Source organism: Drosophila hydei, unplaced genomic scaffold (genome assembly GCF_003285905.1).
Source record: "Drosophila hydei strain 15085-1641.00,03,60 unplaced genomic scaffold, DhydRS2 tig00000060-arrow-pilon, whole genome shotgun sequence".
In the NCBI taxonomy this organism is placed as follows: domain Eukaryota; kingdom Metazoa; phylum Arthropoda; class Insecta; order Diptera; family Drosophilidae; genus Drosophila; species Drosophila hydei.
In genome coordinates, this window is record NW_022045656.1 from 7,626,668 (window position 1) to 7,654,500 (window position 27,833).

The 27,833-nt window shown below is 40.4% G+C and overlaps 2 protein-coding genes across 2 annotated transcripts; both read left to right on the top strand.

Moving 5' to 3' along the window:
- The first annotated feature begins 1,926 nt into the window (after positions 1 to 1,926).
- Positions 1,927 to 25,864, top strand: LOC111595405 (tyrosine-protein kinase-like otk). Its single transcript, XM_023309118.2, has 7 exons — positions 1,927 to 2,134; positions 8,863 to 8,997; positions 9,071 to 9,229; positions 21,346 to 22,256; positions 22,988 to 24,426; positions 24,768 to 25,104; positions 25,177 to 25,864. Exons 1-7 carry the CDS (start codon positions 2,074 to 2,076, stop codon positions 25,267 to 25,269), a joined length of 3,135 nt encoding a protein of 1,044 aa, XP_023164886.2. The 5' UTR covers positions 1,927 to 2,073; the 3' UTR covers positions 25,270 to 25,864.
- On the top strand, positions 16,498 to 18,923 carry LOC111595406 (putative helicase mov-10-B.1). The gene is made up of 2 exons (XM_023309119.2): positions 16,498 to 17,382; positions 17,448 to 18,923. Exons 1-2 carry the CDS (start codon positions 16,644 to 16,646, stop codon positions 18,791 to 18,793), a joined length of 2,085 nt encoding a protein of 694 aa, XP_023164887.2. The 5' UTR covers positions 16,498 to 16,643; the 3' UTR covers positions 18,794 to 18,923.
- Positions 25,865 to 27,833: the final 1,969 nt, after the last annotated feature.

The window sequence follows — 27,833 nt, forward strand, 5'->3', positions numbered from 1 at the left end:
CCGCTCGTAAACACAGCAACCCACCTAATTCTCTCCCAGCCCGAGCTCTGTGTGATTCCAGCTACCCAGACTGCAAAATACATTGTAATCATCGTCAACTCGTGCCTGGTCATTAAGGCGCATTATTGTCGAAGTAGAAGCTGATTATAATCAATAAGTGCTGATAACTTCATTTGGCATTGTCTGCGTGGATCGAAAGCGATTAGCGTTTGCGTCCAATTTGGCACTGATTTGAAAGCTGATTTAATCAGACAATTAATCGGCGAAAAAGTGAAATAAAATTCAATAATCTGCATATGAACTAATGAACATAAAAATATAATAATTATGGAAAGGAGCTATAGAAGTTGTTAATTTAACATTAAATCTTTAAATTAACAAACATAAAACTGGAGCTCAAAATCCAGTTTTAGACATTGTTTAAAGCTTTTACACAGAACTTTGCACTGTCGTATATAATAAAATCATGTATTAAAATAATAATTATATATATATGTACGTCAATATTTATTGTTTATAATAGTTGGTCATATTTATGTGTGTCTTACTAGCTGCAAAACAAAAAACAAGCCTTTATTTATTTATATTCCATATTTAAATTTCCAATTTCGAAATATGCACGTTTACGCGCCAAGCAAAGCCGCCCAGTATTTTTCAACCGTCGCACTGAAACACTGCTCGAATGCCTTAAACTAAATACTGGTCACACACTGAGTTGCGAGCAAAAGGCAGGCAGGCAGGCAGTCGAACGGAAAGGTAGAATGTTGTGGCCATTCCCAGTATTTAGCGGCAGCATAAAAAGCCGGTTCCTCAAACAACTCCAACTGCCGACTGTCTTCAGTAATAAACAGACGTCGAACGCACGCGGTTCTCCTGAGTTCGTATTTTGTGTGTCTGCGACTGAGTGCTACGTATTTGGCGCTGCCAGCTGCACCCCTCGTCCAATAAGCAGCTCGACGAAAATACACAGAAAAAAAGAAAAAAAATTGGAAGTCGGAGCTGAGGAAAAGCACCCACAAATAACAAAAATATAAAGCCGGTTCGGTGCGCAGGCACGTCAAGGATGCAATGCATTGAATATTTTGTATCTTTGGGATACAAATTAAGTTGATTTGTTGCGCTCGCCTTGTGTGCGCTTCGTTTGCGTTGTTTTCGGTTCGGCTTTAAGCTGCCTGCCTGCCTGCCTGCATGCCAGCCGTGGCCTGGCCTGGGTAATTGAACTGCAACCCATTCCATAAGCAATCTGCGGCCCCGTCTTCGGCATTGCATTTTGTGTATCTAGATACCTTTGTCGGTGCCGGTGTCGCTGCCATTACAATTTGACGACAGCAGCTGAGGCAGCAGCGGGCAACGAGTATCTTGGCTGCTTGTCGCTTGTCAATCTAGGCGCTGATAAAAAACGCAACCACGAAACATAAACCAAGCCAACAACAATAACAATATTAACAACAACAACAACAACAACAACAATAATAGCATATAAAAAAGCAAGTGCCGTGAGTCGTGTGCGTATCTTTGCTGCTTTTGGTCGCCGTGTTCAGTGATAAATGCATTTCATGCGTTCCAACTATGTAAATACCAATTTAATTTGAGTGTCTATAGTAAATATCAAGCCCCCCGCCATCAGATACAAAGCAAAGCGTTAAAAAAGGCAGTCAACAGTCATCAGTTGGAATCGCTGTCGTCGTCGTCCCAGTCGTCGCCGTCGTCGCCGTCGTCACCGTCGTCGTCATCGTCATCATCCTCGTCCGACTGGGCTGGCAACCAAATATTGAATATTTACACATGCATTGCGTTGAGTGGAGTGCATTTTCGAGTGGCTGCACTTACAAGAGTATAGCCCACTGTGGCATCTAGGGATATACAAAAGTACATATACAAAACTTCAACTTTGAATATCTCATCAGTTTGTCAGCACATTATATTCACAATCAACGTGTGTCTCTCTGTATGTGCGAGTGTGTAATTGTGTGAGTGTCGTGTTATCATATAGTTTGCTAATTGGCTCGCTCAGAGTGCTCAGCAAGAGAAGACACTCTCAGACACTCCACGACGACGTCGAATTGACTGAGGATGCCCATCATCATGGATATGAATATGTGGTTGATGCTTAGTCTGGCATTCACTGTGCTGGGTAAGTGCAATTCAAGAAAGAGAAGAAACACTGAGTTGAAATAATATTAAGTAAATATTTAAAACTAAATGGCATAAGCGAAAGCGAGCGAGTTGACATGGCTCATGTTGAGTTCATATTTCTGGCCAATAGAAGAGCAATTGAATGCAAGAACTAGTAACTAGAATGGTAAATAGGAAATCTGTTGTAGGAGTTTAACATCGAAAGGCTTCGATTATCGAATTTATCTGTTGTAAAAATAAAGTTTGAGTTGATAAAGAAAATATATTTATCAATAATATAAATATATATTTAATTAAATATATATATATTTATATATATATATATATATATTTTATGTTAAACTCCTACAACTGATATATATATATATATATATATATATATATATATATTTATACATATATTTAAACAAATATTTATCCAATTTGGCTTAGGTCTTATATATGTTATATAAGACGAAACTTAAGCCAAATTGTCTAAGTATTTGTTTAACCAAATTTGTATATATTCGACTATGGCTTGGCTGTAAGAGGACCCATTAGGTGGTTTGATTGCAAAAATTACAATTACATATAAAATATTATATTTTATAGCAAAACATTTATGAATTTATTCTTCTTCAGCATTCAAAATGTAGCTCTACTTAGGGAAAGAGCTCAAATATTATATATATTATTATATATATTTATATTTATTATTATTATTATTGTATTATATATATTAAATGTTGCTCATAACAAAATGGCATGTTGTAGAAAATTATTAGTATAAATAGAACACTATTAACTAAAGCCTTCACCGCATGCAATAGCCTGGGATTCAAGACTTGTCAACGTATATGTTATTAGCATATATTTATATTATTTATAATATATTATATATTTATTATAATATTAAAATCTAAGTAATTGCTACCTTAAGTAGTTCCTTTTTATTAAAGGAAATTCGTATTTGAGTTTCTTAAAGCAATGAGTACGAAACAGCTCCGACAAAGCTATGTAACCTTAACACACACACGCACACTCTCAAACATATATACGTTTATACATAACACTGCAAATAAAATTCAATAGAATTCAACAACAAACACTCAGTTCAAATGCTTTTTTAACCAAGCAGAAAAATGTAAAATAGAGCGTTTGCTCTTGCCTTTGGCTTACCTGTACAATGCTTAACTAGACTGTGCTAGGTAAGCTGGCTGCCATAGAAAGTCGGCTAGCGTAATAAGTCGACTCCATTTCCATTCTTAAGCCAAGCTGTAGGTGCTCAGTGTTCATTGTGCAAATTCTGGGCAGCTCCAGTGGTCTGGCTTCCTCAAAGAAAACAAGCCAAACCAAACCGCATTGAGCTCGAATTACGAAACTAAAGCTAGATGTGAGCCCAGAAGCCGACAGCGACCACAGCAATTGAATCTGAAAGCAAACGGCGCGCAAAATGAGTCAATTAACAGGCAGCCGGCACAGGCCGCAGCGCTGGAGATGGCTAGGTACCGGCCCTGGCACTTTTCGTGTCCCTAGTGGAAGGGACTGCCTCTGCAAGTGGATGAGCGGAACTGCAAGGATATGCCGGCCAAGTTCAAAATAAAGTCGTTAGGCAAGGAACAAGCAATGCAAACAATGTCAAGAACATAACAAAAGACAAAGAAAGACAGAGATAGACTGCGAGACAGACAGGACCGGCCAGGCACTCGGGCAAAAAGGATCGTCATTGGCACTTGAAGTGCGGCAAGCGACGCCGAAAATTCAGCTAATCAAATGCATTTGACGCTTGAGGAATTGAGATTTCGTAGAGCGCACAATTATGCAAAACTACATGCCCACTAATACACAAACATGTGTGTGTGTTGTGTTTTGTGTTTGACAGGACACGCTTAAAACTGCTGACTGTTAAGTAGCACAAAGGCAAACAGCCGCAGACAAAAGGCAACCGGAGCCAGAACTCGAGCTGGGAACAGAGTGGCAGTCGCAGTCGCAGTCGACGTCGACGTCGCATTCATTGCCTGTGGCATGGTGCATATTTCAAATCTGTGCAACGCTCAACGTCCATTATTTGTATGGCAAATAATAAGGCAGTCTTGCTCTCTCTCTCTCACTCTTTCACTCTCTTTCTGTGCGAGTCTTTGTGTGGCACTCATAATTTGTTATTCAAGCATGCAAAATGCTGCATGCAACATGCTATACCATGCCCTGCCATGCCGACCAACCCACACACACACACACACACACGGATATTCAGAGAGATCTGGCCTGGCAGCTGACATGAGGCAGCAACTATATGAATATGCAGCCACCGTACAGCTTGCCCCCTTTTTTAGGACCAATGGCAAACTTTAAGTTCATGTCGAGCACTCATAATTGCATGAATTAGACGTGTATTGCAAATCTCTAGGGTCCCTCACTCACTTCGAGCATTGTTTCGCTGTGTGTTCAGATTAGATGGGCCAGCGGCTCGTTGAAGCCACTTCACATTATACAACGACTCGCTGGAGCCTGTGAAAAGATGATATATGTATATGATTTTGGACTCAACTTTTGGATTATTAAATATGAGCAGACGTTGGCAAGTGCTTGAAGAGTATGGCGTTTTAATGTAGAGTATATAATCCTAGGAATTTCTTGCTATGAGTTCGCACAACTTTTCATTTAAATAATTTTACTTTAAACATTATAAATAAATGAAGTTGATCGTACTATTCGAAATTTGCGCTGCTCAGCGAATATTTTATATTGTTTTATATGAGCCTAAGCTTGATATAAAGAAAACTTAAATCTTTGAAATATTTTAATGACGTCTCTATTGAATGCTGCTAGGAATCTTTTAGTTTTATAAGAAACCTTATTAAATAGTATCTTCAAAATGTGTAACCAATAAGAAGAGTTGGCTATAACTAAAAAAGACGTCTGTTTATTTAGGCTACAGCTTTGAATCAGTCAGATATTCACGCTGTTAGATAGTCAATGCCTAAATCTGAGCTAGTTGTAGTAATCAAAAAAAGGTAAGATCTGAAGGTTGAATGTAAGCTCTGATAGATTTTGATACCTTTTTATCGATTTTCATAACATTAGCCGTCTTAAAATTTATAAAAATTATGAATTTATTATTTAAGAAATCATATATAATTTGCCGCCTCTCGAGCTGTTAACTTGTATCAGTCAAGAGCAGATCAAGGAAATATAATATACATATTTTATTATAATTTAATTTCTTCATTTCATATTAATCTCTATACGAAAGGCTGTTCTATCACAATAACAGGGTACGAAAGATCGCATCATTGCAGTGACAAAGCAAGCAGCTCACAAATGGACATCCTTTTGCTTTGTTATTTTGTCATTTTGTTATTTTGCCTTTTTGTTTATTTTTCTATTTTACTTTTTATGGCATTTCATTGCTGTTTACTTTGATTCGGCGCTGTTTTTGCTGTTTTGCCTGGCTGCAAGCCCTACATCAAACTTTTGACGTGTAATTGTCATGCACATTCATTTGGAGCTTTCATTCACAGTTTGCCCGCTCTCTGTCGCTGGGTCTCCTTCAGCTTGACTGCTTTGCTGTTTGAATGCCTTTCCCATGTTGACTTGCAGTTTTCCGAAAGGTTTCCCAGTGCTGACTGTAGGAATGCCAGCGATTCTTGACTGACAGTTGAGTTTTTCCTTTGGCTGTTGTCCCCTTCTTCTTCGGCACCACCCATGGTGTCTGTCTGTCTATGTATTTGTTGTTGTGCTTGTCGCTTTCAATAACAATAACAAGCAGCAGCCTATCAAGAGTCTAATTCAAGTGCTGACTGTGCCACATAGATCTCTGTTTGGGACTCCTGATTATTACGGCGATATTTTCGCATTCATTGCGCTTAATCGACAAATGTTGCCCCACACAATTTGTGGCAGCCACAGCAGTTGGTCGCCGACAGTCCGATTTCAGTATTGGTCCATTACGGAACTCGGACACTCCAATGTAGCGCAAACAAACGAACTAATTATCACGCACACACACACAGTCAGTCTGACCATCTGATAGACAGCCAGATAGGCATGGAAGGGGAACAGATGAAGCTGAAGCTGGATTCCCGCTGCTTGGGCTGCTCCCAGCCTGCCGCATGAACTCATTTCTATAGGCCTCCTGAGAGTATTCCAGATTCCTCACGAAGCACGTAACGCAACTGAGTATATATATATACAAATGGTTGAATCTATAATAGTTCAGTTGTTATTGCCATGCTTATCTGATATGTATATATCGACATCATAGCTATCGTCCTTTCATATATGATAGTCGACCGGACCGGATCATACTCTCTTAACATCAGATTTTTCATAAAGTGTATAAAATCATCGACGTGCAAAATATTTACATCTTCTTTTTTAACTTGAGTCTGGCCCTCGTCCATATACAACTTTGCGCTTGACTTTTTTGCTCACGTCAGCGCAATCAAGACGAAATAAACCGAATCGAACGGAGTCGTACCGGGGCGCATATTTCTTTAATCGACGCCTTTGGAGACGGAAGAGAGAGAGTGAGTGGTGGGACGCTGGTTGCAACAACAAATTAAATCGATTCTGCTGCCCTGACGGACTGACTGACTGACTGGCTGGTTGGTTGGTTGGTTAGTAGAAAGACTCAAGCGCCTGCCTGACAGCCTTTGTGGTTGACTTTGTGGCTCCGTCTTTGTGGTGTATCATAACACGTCGCTGGCTATGTGACTGGCATATGATTTGCCAAAAGCTCAACCAACAACACGAACAACAAGAGAACAAACCAAATGAGTTTAATGATGTTGCTGCCTGCTCTGGGCTGCTTATTGATTCCGTGTCCTGCCCCGCCTCAAACTGGAGCTGCTGCTGTCTTGTCGAGGTGTTTTCTCAAATTGCTTCAATTAGTGCCCAAATATAATGGCCTTCGTTTTGTAGTTGCTCTTGTTCCCTCTTAAAAGGGATCCACGCGGCTCGTACCACAATCAAAAGTAATCGTCGCTGAATTGCTTGCCAAGTTTCCTTTTACTTAGTTTTCTCTCCCTCTTTGTTACCAGGTAAAACAGCTTAATGTGTGTGTGTGTGAGGTGGCGCCTTATACGAATTGCCTTAATGGTAATCTTGATGTAGGCAAGCATAAGCCTAAGAGTTCAACAACTATATAAAACAGATACAGTTGGTTAAGCTTCAGCTTATTGTAAGGTCTGCTTGCAAATAGTAAATAAAATAATAATAGCTCGATTTAGCTATATTTTCCCTCTCATAATACATTCAATATATACTTTTCATACTTTTAGTATAGCTCGAAACGATATTTATTTATGGATATGCAAAGCATTGCTCTTACAATCCATTAAGTCCATCTAGCTTGCTTCTATGTTCAGAACCATTTGCATGTGCTATTACACTCTCCCTTTGATCATAAATATATGTGTTTTTTATTATTTGTACGCTAAGCCAAAAATAAATTATATTTGCCATAAATTCCATTTGCGGCCGGCTGATTGCATTAAAATATTCGCCTGCACTTTTTACTGGCCACTATTTTTTATAACCCAGGCACAGGTCCAGTCCCAGGCTTTTAATTATGCTGTGCATCAGCGCAGAGGCCGACGTTGTTTTGTGTTTTACCAGTTTTTACCCTCCTAAAGAGTATAACATATAACATAAACCATATAACATATAACATATAACAGAGAACAGATAACAGAGAACAGAGAACAGAGAACAGAGAACAGAGAACAGAGAACAGAGAACAGAGAACAGAGAACAGAGAACAGAGAACAGAGAACAGAGAACAGAGAACAGAGAACAGAGAACAGAGAACAGAGAACAGAGAACAGAGAACAGAGAACAGAGAACATAGAACAGAGAACATAGAACAGAGAACAGAGAACAGAGAACAGAGAACAGAGAACAGAGAACAGAGAACAGATAAACAGAGAACAGAGAACAGAGAACAGAGAACATAGAACATATAACATATAACATATAACATATAACATATAACATATAACATATAACATATAACATATAACATATAACATATAACATATAATATAACATCTAACATATAACATAACATATAACATATAACATATAACATATAACATATAACATATAACATATAACATATAACATATAATATATAATATATAACATATAACATATAACATATAACATATAACATATAACATATAACATATAACATATAACATATAACATATAACATATAACATATAACATAGAGTATTTAGACTTCGATATGCTTTTGCCTTTAAATGTTTTTTGTGCATATTTTTAAACACATATTGTATGTAATTTTTTGTGTTTTCTCGACACGCAACTGCGCCTGTGTTTATGCTTTGTAATATTTTGTTTTTGCCATTTGGCGCTTAACAAAATTGCATTTAGCTTAAACACTGTAATTTGAGGCGCTTAAGCGCATTTAATTTGCTTAAACCACTTTAATTAAACGCAATTATGCTAAATGCAATTTTTGTTAATTATATTAAATTGATGTCGAGTCAACGTACCGAAGCCCTTTTCTCCGTCTGCACATTTTATTAAATGAGCCGGTTTTTGGTTGTGTGCGATTAAAGTTTTCGAAATTCCTGAAGAATTAGTATTTAAAAGTTATGTTGCTTGAATCACTCAGGAATATGAGAACCAAAGCATTTCTTCTTCGATTTGTTTACCTTATAAATAGTATACAAATGTCAGTCTCCCCAACAATAATCCATCTTTCTCTTTTTATTAAAGCACTCGGTTTGGCCAGCTCATCGCGCTTCATTCAAACGCCGCAGAGCCAAGCCATTGTTGAATCCGATGCTGCTGACTTTGGCTGCGAGGCCACAGGACCCTACGGCGACTTGCACTATGAGTGGCTGCATAATGGTGAGTACCACGCCAGAGTTAGTTCGACATCATGCCTTCAGGCTTCACGCTCCTCCATTCGATGCCATTGCAGGTCAGCAAATTGTATATGACAGGCGCGTCCTGCAAATTGGCTCCAATTTGCATATCGAGTCGGTGCAGCGCGAGGATGCCGGCGATTATGTGTGCATCGCAGCCAGCGCGGCCAGCGGAGCCAGGCAGGCGTCGCCACCAGCCAAATTGAGCGTGATATGTAAGTACCCAATTCAAAGACTAAATTAATAATTGAGCGTATGCCAAGTAGTCAAAGTGTCGGCCACGACTGTAAAAGGAACTTCTAAAAGCCGCTGAGTTCCTCCATTAAATTAATTAATAATAAGCCTAAGCAGATGTGCAAAACATCTGCAAATTAAGCAAGGCATTCACTGGGTTTCTTTAGCGCTAATAACATTTGATAAATAACGAATTTATGATTAGACGCGTCTAGCTTATACCCTCGACTTCCCTTTTCCGGCTGACCAGAACTGCAAGCTGGCAAAGGTGCAGAAGCATAAAAGCACACGAATAACAAACACAACAACATTGATCAAAGATAAAAAGCAAAACTTTTGATGTACATACGTCACGCACAACAACCAACTCATGCCTCATGCCCCGCCTCCTCCTGTGCTTGTACAGGAAGTGCAGTGCAATGCATTTACCAGCTAACGTTGCGTGGCCAAAACGAAGACACACAGAAAAAGAAATAAGAAATGAAAGAGAGAAGGAGAATGAAGAAGATCTATGCAACCAAGTGGCAAGTGCAGTTGCAGTTGCAGTTGCAGTTGATGTTCCTGTTCTTGTGCCCCTCGTCAGAGTCGGCGTCATGTGATTGATGTTCATTTAGTTGCATTGCCTTTAAGCAGAAAAATGCATAAATTTAACAAACAGTCGCTGCCCCTTGGCCCCCGTTTGCCCCCTCCTGCCCCCAGTGTGCAAGTAAACAAAGCGTATGGAAGTTTTATGCACAATCTGTGCTGCATGTGTTGCATGTGTTGCTGCTGGCTGCTCGCTGTCAGCACCGCCTGCTAGCTGATCAAAGAGGTTGCAGCATAACTCCAACCAATTTATAGCGTCTCGCGCGCTCCACACTCAAGTGTTTTACCCAATTAATTAACTAATTAATTTGTAGTTTTTGGAACTTGATTTTAATGGCAGCTGGCTGGCTCTCTCGCCCTGTTGAAAGGTCGCTAAATGTCTTAAAGCAAGAGTGGAGCATAAGAATACAATTTATTTTGAGTGTTCGAGTATGATGCCACAGCCCTTCGCTCTGGCGCCACTGAATGGCCAAGGGCTAAGTGGGTTAATGTGTGCCCCACTCCTGAAATATCCACAGGCAGACAGCAACTATTGAAATATGCATAGGGTCATCGTTCATCTAATCGCCAAGAGATGGCGCTGCTTGCAAATTCTTTGTGTCTGATTGGAACTTTTTGCATCAAGTAAATTGGCCTTTCGCTTGCAACATTGAACAAATTATCCACCACATACAGAAGATGATATCAAAAAATTAAAATCGAACGCAGTGTTCCCTTCCCTTCAGTAAACTAAACAAACACATTCGTTGAATAATTCTAATAACATGACGATGTGAAAGTCGATGCCAAATATCTGTATCGAAAAACAAATTATTATTTACGCTGGCAGCCCGCATGATTTGTTTTTGTTTATAACGTAGCGAAAACAATGAAATAATAGAGTACTTGAATGCATTGCATATACAATCGAATTGTTGCAATCCCATTCGCATATGAATTGCAGTATTTGTTGCAGTGTAGAGCTAACTGATGGCTATACAGATTCGAGCAGACAGCGTAGAAAAAGGACCAACTGAGCTAAGCTGAGCAAAAGCAAACGCAACTGAAACGGAGGCAGACTAGAGCCAGACAACTGGCAGCCAGTCAGACAGACAGACAGACAGTGAATTGAAGAGACAAACAGTGTAAAGGGGTTGTTGGACTCTCGCTGCAAGGATAACTCAAGGATACACACGGACCAACAGCTGAGCTGAGTTATGTATGTAGTGTGTGCCATGGAGACGAAGTTGGATACCCTTAAGAGGCGGACCAGTAATCCAAGGCAGCGGGCATGCTGAAATGTACATGGAAATGAAATGCAACATTAACACGAAACATAAACATAAAATGAGAAATGGCAACAGCAACAGCAACAGCAACAGCAACAACAACAATGGCAACCAAACAGCCAGCCAAAGTCATAAAAACCAAACAAAATGCAAAGACACAACAGCACAAAAGGGGGGCAAAAGCGAATAGGCAACAACGCTGTGGACAAACCAACCCTCAGAGCAACGATGCCTCCTCCCTCCCATCCCCTACTCCCCCAGCCAACCGACATTGTGCACACCGTCACCCCCATTCAATGCTGCTATTGTTGTTGTTGTATCTGTGAGCTACACAAGTTCAAGTTGACTGCAGTTGGCAAGTTGGGTTCTTGTACATTTCGGTGGGCCATGTGGATAATTTTCATTTGGTGAATGCCGGAAAAACGCATAAAATTTTACGAGCCCAAGCTTGAAAACATTAAAGGGACGCAGACAGAAATTGTAGTCAGCTTTTTGGCGCGTCTCTCTTCCATTGTATTTATCGCATTCTCTCGTATCGTCCCTTTTTCTCTTCCATTCTGGTCTATTTATCACACTCTGTACTCAAGTGAGTGCGATAGAAGGGTATATTGATATAAATAACTTTAAAATATATATTTTTTGTATATAACTTACGTATGGTATTTTTTAAATATGATATTTCCAGCTATGTCAATTGATTCCACAGGCTTACAATATTAACTATTAAGTGGTATCTGCTAGTCGACTAACTGTTCTGTCAGCTGCCTTCAGTTGCAGTTACATGAGTTGATCATTAGCCAAAAGTTTCAGCAATTGCGTAGATCTAAAGGCATTTGCGGCCGATAATCGAATGCTTAACGTTTTAATTTGAAAACCGCTTGACCATCCCAGAGAGCGGCCAACTTTAATTAAAGATACAGCAGCGCAGATAGCGCACTGAGCACAGGGCTTTGACCAAATGGTGCTCTAGTCAGTTGGCCATAAATTTGTCGTGAAAATTACAAGTCAGAACAAGGACAAAGTTAATGGAGATAAAAGATTTCGATTGCGCACTCAAAGATACAGTATATGGCATTGTCAAGGTACTTAATAATTCATGATTTCCCATTAATGGCTAATGCATATAAGAAGTCTTCATATACATATCTTGAAGAATTCTTTAGACTGTGCATAAGTATTATTAAGTATTAAGTATTAAGTATTAAGTATTAAGTATTAGGGTTAGAATTTGCTAAAATGCTTACAAGTTGAAAAAATTTGTATAACATCATCGATTTCTTCGAGTTGCATATTGACTGTGCTTGACTGTGTGGTTAAAAAACTGTTTAAAAAAAGTTTGTAGGAAGATACATAAATAAACATTGATGTTGCTTCGACAGCGTTGACGCGATATATCGATAGATCGAGCTTAAGCAAAAGCAAATTCTTGAAATTCAGGGACTTCATGGAATTGCTCAGTTTTGAGTTGATCGCTAAACGGAGAACACAGCCTTAAAATGAGTGATCCCTCTGAGTGTAAAACAATGTGCTTCGGTCCATCCTCGGAAATGTTGAAAGCCTTCAAGTTAAACTTTACGAATGAGAGTCTGGCCTCAACTAGCACTCAATTTGCTACTTATATGAATACGCTTGAGTTGACCAGCGATAATGTGTCCAAGGTATTCACAACTCTGCTTAGCATTGAGGACATAATCTCAATGCAGCCGTATGAAAAACTTATGCACTCAAACCACGTATATCATGATCATCACCGGAACGAATTCTATGTTAATTTAAATAACACCACAAATGGAGCTGAAGATGTATTGAACCCCTTTATAGACGAAGTGGTGCTTGTGTCGGCTAGTATTTCACTACCTCCAACGGAGCTATACATTATGGCGGACTGTCATTTATTGGGAAATGTACATAAGCGTCACGTTGGGAAAATTACGATGGTGAAATGCAAACGTGTTTGGTTTAATTTGTACGAACCGAAACAGTTTCCGAATGATCCGTTAGAACTTAGAGTAAAACTACGTCCAGAGAAAGTGCTAAATAAAAGTTTCCAGGTGATCTTTCGTTCGCCTCGCACACCATTTAATTTCATGTACAACGCCTTAAAACTACTGGCCAACTGCAGTTATACGCGTCAATACCTTTATCCCATATCCAACTCCAAAAACTGGCACCATCAGAAATCGTTGACCGATCAACTAAAAGCTAGTTCGTTACTCAACGAATCGATAGCAACAAATCCTGAACAGTTGACAGCTGTGCGCCAGATTCTAGCTGGGCCCGATACGAGGGCACCTTTTATTGTGTTTGGCCCTCCAGGTAAGTGACCGAAGATCGCTTGACTGAATTGCTAAGTCACGTGCTTAACTGAATTATAAATTTAAGGTACTGGCAAAACTACAACAATTGTCGAGGCCATACTACAACTATACATTCAGAAGCAATCGTGTATTATTGTTACAGCTGGCTCGAATTCAGCCTGTGACACAATTGCTTTAAGAATTTGCGAAGCTATTGAGACTAAAAGATTTGGCATGATAGCTAAAAAGTCACAAGGTTGGAGATCTAAACTGGAGTTTATACGCATTTATTCGAGTACCTACCACAACCCTATAGATCCAAGGCTCGGAAAATGTTTCAGCTGTGTGAATGATACAAACGCTATTAAAAATATCTTAGCCGGTTGTAAAATTGTTGTTGCTACATTATGCGGCGTTGCCCGCATGTATCATTTGACTGGATGGAACAAATTCAGTTACATTTTCATTGATGAGGCGGCCGCATCAATGGAGCCCGAGGCATTGATGGCCATTGTGGGCGTTAAGCAACAGGATTGCCATGTTATACTATCCGGAGACCACAAGCAACTGGGTCCAGTTATAAAGAGTCAACGTGCGGCATCCCTAGGACTGGGCCAATCCCTAATGGAGCGCCTGCTCCTTAACAAGCTATACAATGTGAACAACGAAGGCAACTATGATACCAGACTGCAGTCACGCTTGCGTCGGAATTACAGGTCCCATCCGGCGATCGTTGGAATTTACAATAAACTTTATTACGATAATCAGCTAATACCATTAGCCCCACTGCAAAAGGTTGGCCAAGCCGCCAAATGGAGTATTTTGCCAAACGGAGAATTCCCCATCTTATTTAATTCGACGTACGGAAAAACGGAGCGCGCACGGAATTCCACCAGCAGCTTCAATGAGCTGGAGGCAGAGAGGGTCTGTTGGTTTGTAAAGTTTCTTTTAAAAAATGGCCTTGGTGACGGTATACAAGTGCAGCAGGACGAAATTGGTGTCGTAACTCCATATTTGGCTCAAGCTAAGCTCTTAAAACGTATGCTCAATTTGAAAGATGTGGAGGTTGGCAGCGTGGAGCGCTATCAGGGCCGCGAAAAACCAGTTATTATTGTATCATTGGTCAGCTCATTCATGCATCCACACTTCTTATCTAATCCAAAACGCGTGAACGTATTTCTATCGCGTGCCAAGTTTCTGATGATACTGATTGGCAATCCAACGACTTTGAGCGAAAATGACGATTTTAAATACATCATCGATCAATGCAAGCAGCATGGCAACTGTCTATCAGATGACTTCACACATGAACATATAAGTGCCAAGGAACCAAATCAAAAGCAAAACGATGCTGAGATAAGCAGTTCCTCCTCTACCCTTCATATGGATAATCTGGTGATGAGGTTGGAACATCTTGGTATATATAAAAAAAAATGTAACTAAAGCATCATATATACTTCTACATTATATACATTATATTATACGCTACACTTGAATTCAATTGAAAAATACAAATATGTCAATAAAAGCTGCTTAGCTTTGTTTGCCACTATTCGCTGCCATCATTAGGCACAAATCTATTTTCACTTCAGTTAATTAGAGTTGACCGTCTTTAGACGAAATAAACAATTTTTGATTATCAATTAATTACATTTATATAGTAACAACAAAAGTGCAATGCAGTGCAGTGCAGTGCAGCTTATCTTATCAGCACCTCTATTCGATTATACGTGCATTTGACAAAATAAGACACAGCCGGCACACTTTCCAGGTTTTATGAATTGGGGTAAGACCCGGCAAATGGCTTTAAGTATCAGCGATAACTAGAAACTGCTGCCACACCGGTTCTATTCGTGTGCCGATAATTTTGTTGCTTGCCCTTCAACGTTTAGGCTCGCTGTATTGTTTATTCGGGGCGAGTTTACTTCACCTATCTTTTATTTTTTATTTTTATCATGGTTACCAGTCCGAGTCGGGACAATTGTTTACATCATTGAGGTTTATGTTCAGCCATTCCTTAGTTTTTTTTGGTTTCAGAACCTTTGTCTGCCCGTTCACCTATTGAAAGTTACATACAACGTGTGACTGATGGTCGTCTTCCTCTGCAACTCCTTCCACTGCTTATCGAGCAGGTGGGGTGCAGGTGTTAATAGATGTGCCTATGGCTTTGTTAGTTTCCTGTCGATGATGCATACATCAATCTAATGTTACGCTTTTTGATTAGCGACTTCAAAGTTAAGTAACTGGTAAAAAATTGTATCTATATAATATAAAATGAATAATATATATATATATTAATTTATACATATCAAATCAGTTTTATATTATGTAGATAACATTTTTTACCAGTTACTTTGGTTGAGTGTGCCCACATATAAGAATCGCTAAAAATACTAAACTCTCATTGCGTATTTTTTTGTATATCGATATATCGTTCACACTTTTTTTTTATATATATTTATGTTGAATATTGTTCAACAAACTGAATAAACTATAAGCTAATAATAAAACAAATTTAACGTTGCATAAATGATTATTATTATGTTATTAAATTTTATTGTGTATTATTATTTTTAAATCAAGAAACACTGTTGTGACTAATGAAATATAATTTGATTGATACATTTACTATCTGCAACATAAATAATAAAAACTTTTAAAAACAGAGAGAGAGAGAGATATATAACTTTTAGCTGACTGCCAAAAGATAACTTTCAATACATTTGGAGAGAGTGTTTAGAGGCACATTTTTTATTATTAATAAAATAAATGCAGTATATATTAAATCTATATTATAAATATATTTACAATTTAAAATGCTTGCTACGTATAAGCTGTGCTATTTTTGCTCAGCTGATTTAAGTGTAGCAAACCAATAATTGTTGTAGGGTCATAGAAAAACTGAGAGCGTGAGTGAAATCTCCTCCCATACACTCAACTATTGCATGCGCATTGTGAATGTGTAAGAGTATGTGTATGTGTGTGTGTGTGTGTGTGTCTGCATGTACATGTATGACTGAGTCACCACGGAGAACTTTGGTTTTTGTGATTCCCATTAAATTCAGTTGCGAATCCAACGCTGTTCAAGTTTCGAAGCAGTTTCGCTGCTCTCCCATTATTAGTTGCGAGTGAACCGCTGATCGAGCGTAAAGCATATTTGTTTGCTGTGCTGTAGTTATTGTGAATCCTTATCAAGCTTTTAATTGTTTGTAAAACAATTTAATTGGCTTTTTGCCATTAAGAAAATGAGCCAAGTATCTAAGTACGAGCCCAGCGCTGCAATGCTGCATGCGCTAGAGCTAGAATTTTCTGATGAAATTCTTACTAAAACCGATGCAACTTTTCGTTCCTATTTGGAGCATCGTCAATTGAACTATGAAAATGCAATTTCCGTACTTAGGATGTTGCTCAGCATTGAGGACTTAAGCACACTAATGCAGTATTCTCAGATAATGCAGTTCGATGTGCCAGTCCAATTGACTAAGGCGGGCAGATTATCCATTAAGCTGTCCCAAAAGGCAAATCAGATAATGTTGGTACCCTTAGTGGACGAGGTTGTGCTACTGCCCGTTGGCACTCTGTCAGCTTCGGAACAGCCAATACAACGCATCCCGAAACTCTTCAACAATGTTGGCAGAGTTTTTGTAGTTACCAATGTGACGAAAGAGTGCGTTATCATAGAACCTAGTAGATTCTCCAATGTGTCACCAAAATCAATTAAAAACACAAATTTTGATGTGATCTTTCGTTCTCCGCGAATTCCGTTTCGTGTAATGTATCTAGCACTGAATCGATTTACATCAGATCCAAAAACGCGTCGCTATCTATTTCCGCACGTGAATACACCAAAAATAAGCAGCAACTCAGGCAGATTGTCATTAATCAACGCTGACATTCAATCTAATCCTGAACAATTGGAGGCCATACAGCAGATCGTTGCTGGGCCTAACCCGGAAGTGCCCTACATTCTGTTTGGACCCCCAGGTAAGCGCAAGGGAAAGCATGTGGAAAATGGAGAACTGCATTAAGCAATCACAAATCACTTTCAGGCACCGGCAAGACCACGACAATTGTGGAGGCTATTCTTCAAGTGTACCTAACGGGGCGGGGTCGTATCCTCGTATCAATAGGCTCCAATGCAGCTTGCGATGTGATAACCTTGAAGCTAATCCAGCATATTGAAAAAGATAAACGTCTTCAGTCACTTCAGTCCGGAGAATCAGGGCTCCTTCGCCTGATCTCGGCCACACAATTTAAGAAGCATGTTAAATCTATTCATCCCGCTGTGTTGAAGTACTCCAACTATGAAGAGAATCGAAGGAAGAAGACTAAATCTCGCACAGGCTTGAAAAAAATTGATTTAGCAAAATATAAAATCGTTGTGGCGACTCTGTGCTTGTCTGGATTAAGAGCTGCACGGAGTCTTGTCAAATTTACCCACATTTTCATTGATGAGGCCGCATCCGTTTCAGAGCCAGAGACATTGCTGGCGATTGCGGGTATTAAAAATGACAATTGCCATGTTATACTCTCTGGGGATCACCAGCAGTTGGGCCCCGTCGTAAAGAGCAAACGTGCCAAGAGTCTCGGATTGGATCATTCCGCTATGGAACGCCTGTTGCTGCATAAAATGTACGAAGTAAACGAGAAGGGTCAATACGATCGCACAGTGCAGTCACGATTACGGCGCAGTTACAGAGCGCACCCGGAGATCATTGGGCTCTACAACAAGCTCTTTTACAATGGCAATCTTATCCCAATGGCACCGATGGCACAGGTCAACCAAGCGGCCAATTGGAGCATGCTGGCAGATGGAAAGTTTCCAATTTTGTTCCAGGCAACACATGGCGAAACGGAAATCGAAACCAATTCCACCAGTAGCTTCAACATGCTGGAGGCACAGATGGTCTGCTGGTATGTGCTGAGCCTGCTGAAAGATGGACTTGGTGGCGTTAAGGTGGAGCAAAACCATATTGGCATCGTGACTCCATATTTAGCTCAATACCAACTGCTAAAGCGTATGCTACGCGTAATTAAACAGGAATCGGTTGAAGTTGGCACCGTGGAGAGATTTCAGGGGCGTGAAAAACCGATTATGATTGCATCGCTGGTTAGCTCATTTTCAGGCGCAAGTTTCCTATCCAATCCACGCCGGATCAACGTGCTGCTCTCCCGTGCCAAATTGTTGCTAATACTGATTGGTAATCCAATCACCCTAGGCAAAAATCAAAATTTCAAATTCATTATCGATCAGTGCAAGGCTCACGGCAACGTACAGTACAAGATGAACAAAATTAAGGACGATAGCATTGTCGATCTACTGAAGAACTTAAAACTGCAGGATATTAAAGACGAAGAAATGACCAGCAGCCAATCATCTTTGGACTCCATTTAGTATGAACTCCAAGAGTTGTGAATTTTTTACGTTTGATTGCAGCAAACATCAATTTCAGAAAATTTTAAGCCTTTTGCTAATTTAATATTCAATCAAAAATTTCAGATTTTGTTCAGTAATTTTTAGTTTCTCTGGTGCTTAAAATATGTTTTTTTTTTTAATTTTTGTATTTCTCAATTAAATCGTTTTTTATATCAATATTGATTTAATTTATTTGCTTTATCTAATTTTAGAAAATTCTGTAAAGCGTAAAATATTTAGTATAAATTACTTTTGAGTTTCCAGATTCATTTTCATATTTGAGTTTCGACTCTATCTCTTACTTATGACCGTGTCATAACTTTTATAAAGCATATTACATATATTTTTATCTGTACAAATATTTTTTATGCTCAACCTGCCCGCTAGCCGCGCTAGCATCCGGGCAAATGGCTAATGGATGTATGGTGCTGTGTGGATATTTTGCCTAGCCTATCTGAATGTTTGCCAGCTCCAGCTCCTAGACTCCCAAACTGGGTCTGTAGCTTGGCCTGGGTCTGCGGTTTGCTGGGCGCGTTGGAATATTTACATATGCACATAAATCTTGTTTAGGCTCCGACTTTGTTTGTCTCAGTGTACGACTGCTGAGCGGGCGGCAGGGAAAATGCTTCTAAATATTTGTAGATACTTATTTGGTGGCATAGAAAAAATAAACAACAGCAACAACAACAGTCTGCAGCGACAGCAACAACTCAATAAACATCGCCGTGTCGTCTCTGATGCCAAAGCCGTCGAGGAAGTGTCAAAACTTTGTTATGTATTTGTTTTGGTATTTCTATATGTGTGTGTGTGTGTGTGTTTGTGTGTGTGTGTATTTTGACTTGGCCACGTTGCCCAGCGGCAATTGCTTTGCCTTATATATGTTAAGGCCAAAATGACAGTAGAGTGAACTAATTGGCATCCAGACAGCGCTGTTGCACAAAAGTATCTAACGGATAAAGTAGATAAAGGGCACAGCTGTGATAGGAAGAGTTAAGCATTCAGGCTTGTCAAATGGTTCACGGGTCCGTTTGAATAGGGGTCAATATATCCCATGGTTCTCAGTTGTTTGTCTCAGCAGATACAAAAATATCTAATAGATACTAACATCAAGATATAAATAAAGCTCGCGTATCTATATATACTTGCTTCTCGTATTTTATGTATACTTTTACTTTAGTTCGCCTTTATGTTTCAGCTGCAGAGGCCACTGCAAAATCCACTCTATACACACCATAATAACTTAAATATTGAATTCAGACTTATTGATGACCAATCAGTGCTTCGCTATATATAACTAGTTATTCAGCATCGATTTTGTACGCAACTTGGGGCTGGATAATTAAATACGTGCCTACGAGCCAACGCAATGGCAATTCTATGCCAGCACTGCCACGCCCTTAAAAGCGCGCCTTAAAACATAATTTCAACCTGGGGCATTGCGTTGCGTTGCACATTCTTCATTTTATGTTTTTGCCACAAACTGTTTTTCTCATGCTGCAATTGTTGCCAAGTACCGTTCGCCTTTCGCTAAACGCTCGTCCCGCGCCCGTCTGGGTCGAGGCGAAAAAACTCGGCGCGCTTAATACCCTGTAGACGTTGAAAATGGTTGTCATTGGGTATGCTGAGTATAATGTTATTGTACAAATGTAAATCTTGTCGACTTCAGATCTATGCTTGTCAAATATATATATATATATAATACATTAATTATAGTATTTGATTTATCTATTTGGCAAGAATGCTCAAATAAATGTATTTGAAGTCGAACAGATTTCAGAAACTATAACAACTAAGCACATAAGAACTAAGAAATTCAGAAAAATGCTCTCATTTCGCAACACTCGTATTTAGTCTACGAAAACTGAAGTCTCACAAATCGAAGATATCATAAATATATGTTCGATCATAATACAGGGTATCTGCCAGTCCAGACTAGAACTGCAGCCTGCGAAGTATTTACATATAGCCAAAGACCCTTGCAGCTGACTGACAGTTCAATTTATGCTTCCTCTGCGCCTTAAATGGGCTGCCAGGCAGCGCGATAAAGGCAAAGATTGCAGCGTCGTGTTTGGCTCGTTGGGCTGACTATAAAATGCACTTAATGCAGCGAGCAAGAAAGAAAAAAGCGAATTCACGCTACACAACTAGCTAGGAATTGCATTAAAACCGAATATGCATCTTGCGGATATTTATTGGGCATATTTATGGAATGCTGAATGATAAAAACTCTGATCGATTCGAAGAACAATCCAAACGACATTTGCCTTCGCTGATCACAACAACAAATTATATATTCTACTCCTCTTACGCAATCTCAGCTATATTATTGCAATGCTCCGATGTCAGCGCTTCAATATTTTGGTCTCAATTTATCAAATGCAGCAAAATATTTGTGTTTATTTTCCTATTGGACTCCAGGCGAGGCATAGATAACTCTGATATGTATATGTTTGTGTCGCGTTGCTGCCGCTGCATAAATTTAACTTGTTAATAATAAAACATTTTTTCTTTCTTTTCTGTTCCATACACAGATCTGGATGCGGTCAGCGTGCAGCTGCTGGGCAGCAATCGGAACGAGCTGCTGCTCAAGTGTCATGTGGAGAGCTCCTCTGGCGATGAGCCGCTGGAGATCGAATGGTATCGGGACAGCACCAAGCTGAGCAGCTGGCAGAACGTGGAGCTGCAGCAGCATCGCCTGCTCGTCCGCCAGCCAAGCAGCGCCGATGATGGACTCTATCGCTGTGTTGCCAACAATCCGGCGGCTCGTGTGATGAGCCGACATGGTTATGTGTATCAGCATTTGGCGAGTCTGACGCCCGTGCCACCCAAGTGTCTGCCCAAGCTGAAGAAGAACCAAAAGATTCCCAAATCCTGGGGCAAGCAAGTCTTTTTGTGTCGCGGCAAGCGTGGCGGCAGCATCGCCGCAGGCATGGACCAATCACAGTCGCTGCCGGCATCGCCCGAAGGGCTGCGTATTGTACAGGGGCCCAATGACAAGCTTATCATCAAGGAGGGCGAGCCGACAGCCCTTAGCTGCCTCTATGAGCTACCTGCTGAGTTGCAGAATCAGCGCATTCAGCTGCGCTGGCGCAAAGATGGCAAAATCCTGCGACATGTGGAACTTGGCGGCGCTATAATACCCGGCCTGACGCTGGACCACGGCAAGGATGCATTGGTCCGCGAAGACGGACGACTGGTGCTGCACAAACAGAATGGCACCCTCAGCTTCAACAGCATCATTGCCAGCGATGCGGGTCAGTATATGTGCCAAATACAGCTGGAGGGACATGCGGCAGTCAACTCGGCGCCCGGCACACTCGAGGTCATTGAACAGCTGAAGTTTATGCCGCAGCCAACATCGAAGAATCTGGAATTGGGCGCTCTGGGCAAGCTGCACTGCAAAGCTCAGGGCACACCCACGCCGCAGGTGCAATGGTTGCGGGTGAGTCATCAACAAGAGAAGAGAAACAATTGATAAAAGTGAATTGTAAGGATGTAGTAAGGATGACTGAAAAATCTATTTTTATGTTTGGCTGGAACTAATGCCCCGACCGACTCTTGAGATGTTTGCGTTGACTGGCTGCTGGCTAATGTTAGTAATTGGTTTTTATACCCAAGTATGGTCCACAAAATAGTTTTTAAAGTAGAATTCTTCAATGAGGCCAGAGTTAATCTTTGCAAATGTCAGAAGTCAGTTTCACTCCACACTCGATATTGAGGCTTGTAACTTCCTCTCGCTCCTCGGTGTCCAGCGGACAAATTGAAAAACGCAACGCGACGCTGTGTAAACGTTTCTTTCAGCAAACATTTCATATGCAAAGCCCCTATTGAGTCCAGCGAGACTAGCTAAACCCACTCGCCCGGCTCTCGCCAGCTCCCTCTAATATGCGCTCTTCGCGCGTTGTTTGCAGCTGTTGTGCAAGCGCCGACCAATTTTGACAACTGTTTGCCCATTTGCCCGAAAATTGTCCAGCGTCGAAAAAGCGAAAGAAAAATGTGAAAATATCAACGCTTTTTCCATTTGCCGCCCGTCTAAAACAAACGCACCTCTTACCACCTTGTCCCGGGGCACGCGATGCGAGGTTGGGTTTTTGCATTTTAGATGAAAACGCGTCGAACTGGGCTTTGAAATTGGTTTGTAATAGTCCATGTAACTTCTGTCTACCTACACAGGATGCGGCGAATGACAGCCTGCCCGAACACGTGGATGACATCAATGGCACTTTAATCTTTAGGAATGTGAGCGCCGAGCATCGCGGCAACTATACGTGCGTGGCCAGCAATAGTCAGGGACAGATTAATGCCACCGTATCCATCAATGTGGTTGTCGCGCCCAAGTTCAGTGTAGCGCCCGAGGGACCCATAGAGACCAGCGAGCAAGGCGTGGCCGTCATACACTGTCAGGCTATAGGTGATCCCAAGCCGACAATACAATGGGATAAGGATTTAAAGTATCTAAGCGAGAATAATACGGATCGGCAGCGCTTCAGCTTCCTGGAGAATGGCACGCTCGAGATACGCAATGTCCAGGCCGAGGATGAGGGCAAATATGGTTGCACCATTGGCAACAGTGCCGGCCTCAAGCGTGAGGAGGTTCGACTGATGGTGCGTATCAGTGGCGATGGTTTCATTACGGAAGAATCGACTGGGGATGGTTTCCTGGTGACACGCGCTGTGCTCATCACGATGACCGTTGCCCTGGCGTACATAGTGCTCGTGGTGGGCCTTATGCTGTGGTGTCGCTATCGCCGTCAGGCACGCAAGGCGCGCCTCAATGAGCTCAGCATCAAGGAGGCGGGCGGTGATCAAGCGGAGTCCGGCAAGAGCACGGAACAGGAGCCCTGCCTCTCTAAGCAACGCAACGGACATAACAAGTCTCGCGCAGCCAATGGCGATGCCCAGAAATCCGATGATACCGCTTGCAGTCAGCAGTCCAAGGCATCCAAGAAGTCTGCACATATCTATGAGCAGCTGGCTCTGCCGCGCTCCGGCCTCAGTGAACTCATACAAATTGGACGCGGTGAGTTTGGCGATGTGTTCGTAGGCAAACTGAAGGCCTCCCTGGTGGCAGTTGCGTCTCCCAGCGACAGGGATGCTGATACTGAGAAGCAGCACAGCAACAGCGAGAATGGCAGCGGCGCCAGCGGTGCCAGCGGCAGCGGCAGCACCACCCTAAGCACTTTGAACGAGAAGCGACGCTCCAAAACATCCATGGACGATATTGAGGAAATCAAAGAGGAGGAACAGCCACAGGAACAGGAACAGTCCGAGTCGACTGCCGATCAGCTGGTGCTGGTCAAGGCACTAAACAAGGTCAAGGATGAGCAGGCTTGTCAGGAGTTCCGCCGTCAGCTGGATCTGCTGCGTGCCATCTCGCACAAGGGCGTCGTTCGTCTGTTTGGCCTGTGCCGCGAAAAGGATCCCCATTACATGGTGCTGGAGTACACGGACTGGGGTGATCTCAAGCAGTTTTTATTGGCCACAGCTGGCAAGGTTAATACGGCCACAGCCACATCCTCGCCGCCCCCACTAACCACCAGCCAGATGCTTGCTGTGGCTTATCAAATCGCTCGCGGCATGGATGCAATTTATCGCGCTCGCTTCACCCACAGGTAAGATCAATTAGAGCTTGTTAACTGGGAATTAAAGAAGGAGGCGCTCAGAGACTATCTAATTTGACAGGCATTTTAACTTATATAATTTCATCTACTAATTGAATCATAAAATATATCTTTAGCGAGTTCTCAATTCTCATAAGTATTAAAGCCAAAATTGCCGACTAACTGCAGTCACTTAATCTACATCAGAGACAGCTGCAAGCAATTTGCAACGTCTCGTTAAGGGACTTTATAACAGCTCGAACTTGCAGTAGAATTAGATAATTGAGCCAATATATCTTCGATGATGGCCATTAATCGGTGCTGCCTCTAACTCCTTGTTAAACTTCCAACAGAGACCTGGCCACTCGCAATTGCGTCATCTCCAGTGAGTTTATCGTTAAAGTCGCCTATCCGGCCCTCTGCAAGGACAAGTACAGTCGCGAATATCATAAGCATCGGAATACGCTGCTGCCCGTGCGCTGGCTGGCACCGGAATGCATACAGGAAGATGAGTATACCACCAAGAGTGACATTTTCGCCTTTGCTGTGGTCGTCTGGGAGCTGTTCAATCAGGCGACAAAGCTGCCGCACGAGGAGCTGACCAGCGAGCAGGTGGTGCAGCGTGCACTGGCCAATACCCTGGAATGGTCCGTGGCCGAGGGCACGCCCGATTGCCTCAAGGAGATTTTGGTACGTATCCTTACATTGCCCATCTAATGGCAGTTAATTAATTTATGGATCTGTCCATTGCACCACCCACAGCTCTCCTGCTGGCTGGCCAATCCCAAAGAACGTCCATCTTTCAGTCAGCTGGGAGCTGCGCTTAGCAAGGCCATGCAGAGTGCCGACAAATAGACGCGCCACACCGATGACTGACATAGTGTTGGTAAACGTTAAAAAAGGAAATTTATATAAAACGGAAAAACAGTTTGCTAACTATGCCAAATATAATTTGTAGTATTCTCCTAGTGCATAAAGCGGCTTAAGTTAAGTTTGATACAGCTCCGAAATTTCGAGCGTAAGTTCTGCATTGTACTGAATTAATTTCATGTGCTAGGCGCATGTACAACATGCGTACTTAATCGTAACTTAAGATTAGTATATCTTTTATTGTACAAACCATATAAGCATTGATATCTTCTCAAAAGTATTTACATACGTGGTGCTGCATAGAGCTCTCAATGCAGCTAAAATGTATATAAAAAAACTGCCACAAAAATTTGCATTTGAACCAGTTGAAGCATTTATAGCCGTAGACTTGGCAGCTCGAAAGATGCCAAGAAATATTTTAAAGCTACCCTAATCAATATCGGTATTTGCTAGGCCTAAGTTCAAGTTTTATGAATTCAACAATTTTCAGAAAATATTCATAAAACATAATATAAAGTCATATATATATAACAAATCAACAACAATTATTCATAGAGGTTTTTTTATTTTGGAATTTTACAACTAAGCCAAACTTCAATTTAGCGTGACAACTTTTAATCATAGATCATCATTTCTATATACATCATTTTCTATATATATATATACACATATTACACACATACATACATATATACATATACTATATATAAGCATATAAGCCGTAACAAATTTATAACTAGCTGTTTAAGCTTTGATGCATGTTTACAAAACATTTAAATGAAATAATAAACACAAATAAATAAAATAAGCAAAGCCCAAACTCGAAATCATTTTAAGTGCTTAGCCCAAGCAGGCGACAAGGCTCCGGAAAGTAATATATAAAAAAGCAAAGCACAAATGCAAATAGCTTAGGCAAGATGCCTAGAGATGCCACTATTCGACTTGGGGATACTCTATAAAATATAAATTAAATTTGCCAAATTTTTAAATATTTACAAAAAAATAAGTAGTTCCTTCTTATTTATATGGACATGAAGTGACATATGCAAATAATGAAAAAACAATTGTAAGTATTATATTTATATACTTATTTAATTTAATTTTATTTTATTTTATCTAATTTAATTTAATTTTATTTTATTTTATTTTGTTTAATTTTATTTTGTTTGTTAACAATTTTGCTACTAAATTGTAAATCGATCAATTTATAATTTTTTAGAGTATAGATTTAACTTTTTTTAAGACTTAATCTGTATAAGCTTCATACTTGAATCAATTTATTAATTAGCTAACAGGCTTTTGTGGCCAAAAATTTAAAATAGTATTGACCTGCTTATATGTTACTAAAGGGCATTCTAGCCCATGGAATTACATCCTAAACACTAAGGTCAACTTGCTTATTTCACAATGGTGCCCATCTAGATTATACGAAGTCGTTACTCTGTGTTCCACATGAACCTATTTTATACAATTCTCTGCAGCCATCTTATTAGTATAGGGTACACAAAAAGGAGCCACAAATATAGTCGAATAGAAATGCTGAGCTGCCGACCCCTTGTTATGCTGTGTAACTACTTTTTATAGACATTTCATTTGGCGTGGCAAATTTGTTGACGGTCCTTCGAGCACTGCCGCGATTTGCCATCCCGCGCGTTCACACTTCACTTGATTTGAAAAATGAGCATCTATTGAATGTCGGATTGGGAATTCAGTTTCGGTTTCGGTTTCGGTTTCGGCTTGGCTAACAAAACAACATGGCAATAAACCGTAAAGTTGCCTAAGCTTATTTGGCTCTTAAAGTTGGCCGGAAGTTCGCCTAGGCCAAGGAGTCTACGTTGCGAAAAAAAAGTTTTGCCGTGCGAAAAACTTTAGCAGCCAACCGAGCGATATTTGCATTTGAATCAACACAAATACAGGAACAACAACAACAACAACAGCCATGCCGTATACAATGAGCTAGCGTTTTTTGCCAGCCTATATTTTGTTGTTTCCTTTTTTGCTGCCTGCCAATTGTGACCAGCTGTGGCAAGTTGGGGCCCAAGGAATATAGGCTGTTTAGCATTTCCTGGCACGTACAAATTTGCTGTCATGAATTTCAAATGCCTAAGCAAAGGCTGATTGAACAATTCCCAAAAAAAATGTGCCAAAAGAAATACTTAGCCCTTTGGCTTAAACGAAGCGAAGATACCCTTAGCCGTAGCATATACAATTTTTAAGTCAAATTTAAATGGGTCCAAAAAGGTATTTAACAAAATTAATAAGGCAACGTAAACACTTTTTTAAATTAGCATAGTTTTTGGTACAACAAATTAAAGTTAATAAGTAGACAACTTTTATTTGGAGTATATTTTTTATTGAAATCGAATTTTTGGTTTTATTTGTAACACGAAAATTATTTAGCTACAATTCTTATGCCAAATTCAAATTTAATATTTATTTTATATATAGATTCCAATAGTTACAATATAAAAATAATTACATTCTTAGTGCACTGAAATTTCAATCAGTGTCCGGAGAATTTATTGTAATTTCAATTTATTTTTTTCCAT

Excerpts from the sequence above, each read along its gene's own strand:
- LOC111595405 (XM_023309118.2), top strand. The coding sequence starts at position 2,074 with ATGCCCATCATCATGGATATGAATATGTGGTTGATGCTTAGTCTGGCA. Across the intron at positions 8,998-9,070 it reads CTATGAGTGGCTGCATAATG|GTCAGCAAATTGTATATGAC; the intron begins GTGAGTACCACG and ends ATGCCATTGCAG. Across the intron at positions 24,427-24,767 it reads CGCGCTCGCTTCACCCACAG|AGACCTGGCCACTCGCAATT; the intron begins GTAAGATCAATT and ends AACTTCCAACAG.
- LOC111595406 (XM_023309119.2), top strand. The coding sequence starts at position 16,644 with ATGAGCCAAGTATCTAAGTACGAGCCCAGCGCTGCAATGCTGCATGCG. Across the intron at positions 17,383-17,447 it reads CATTCTGTTTGGACCCCCAG|GCACCGGCAAGACCACGACA; the intron begins GTAAGCGCAAGG and ends AATCACTTTCAG.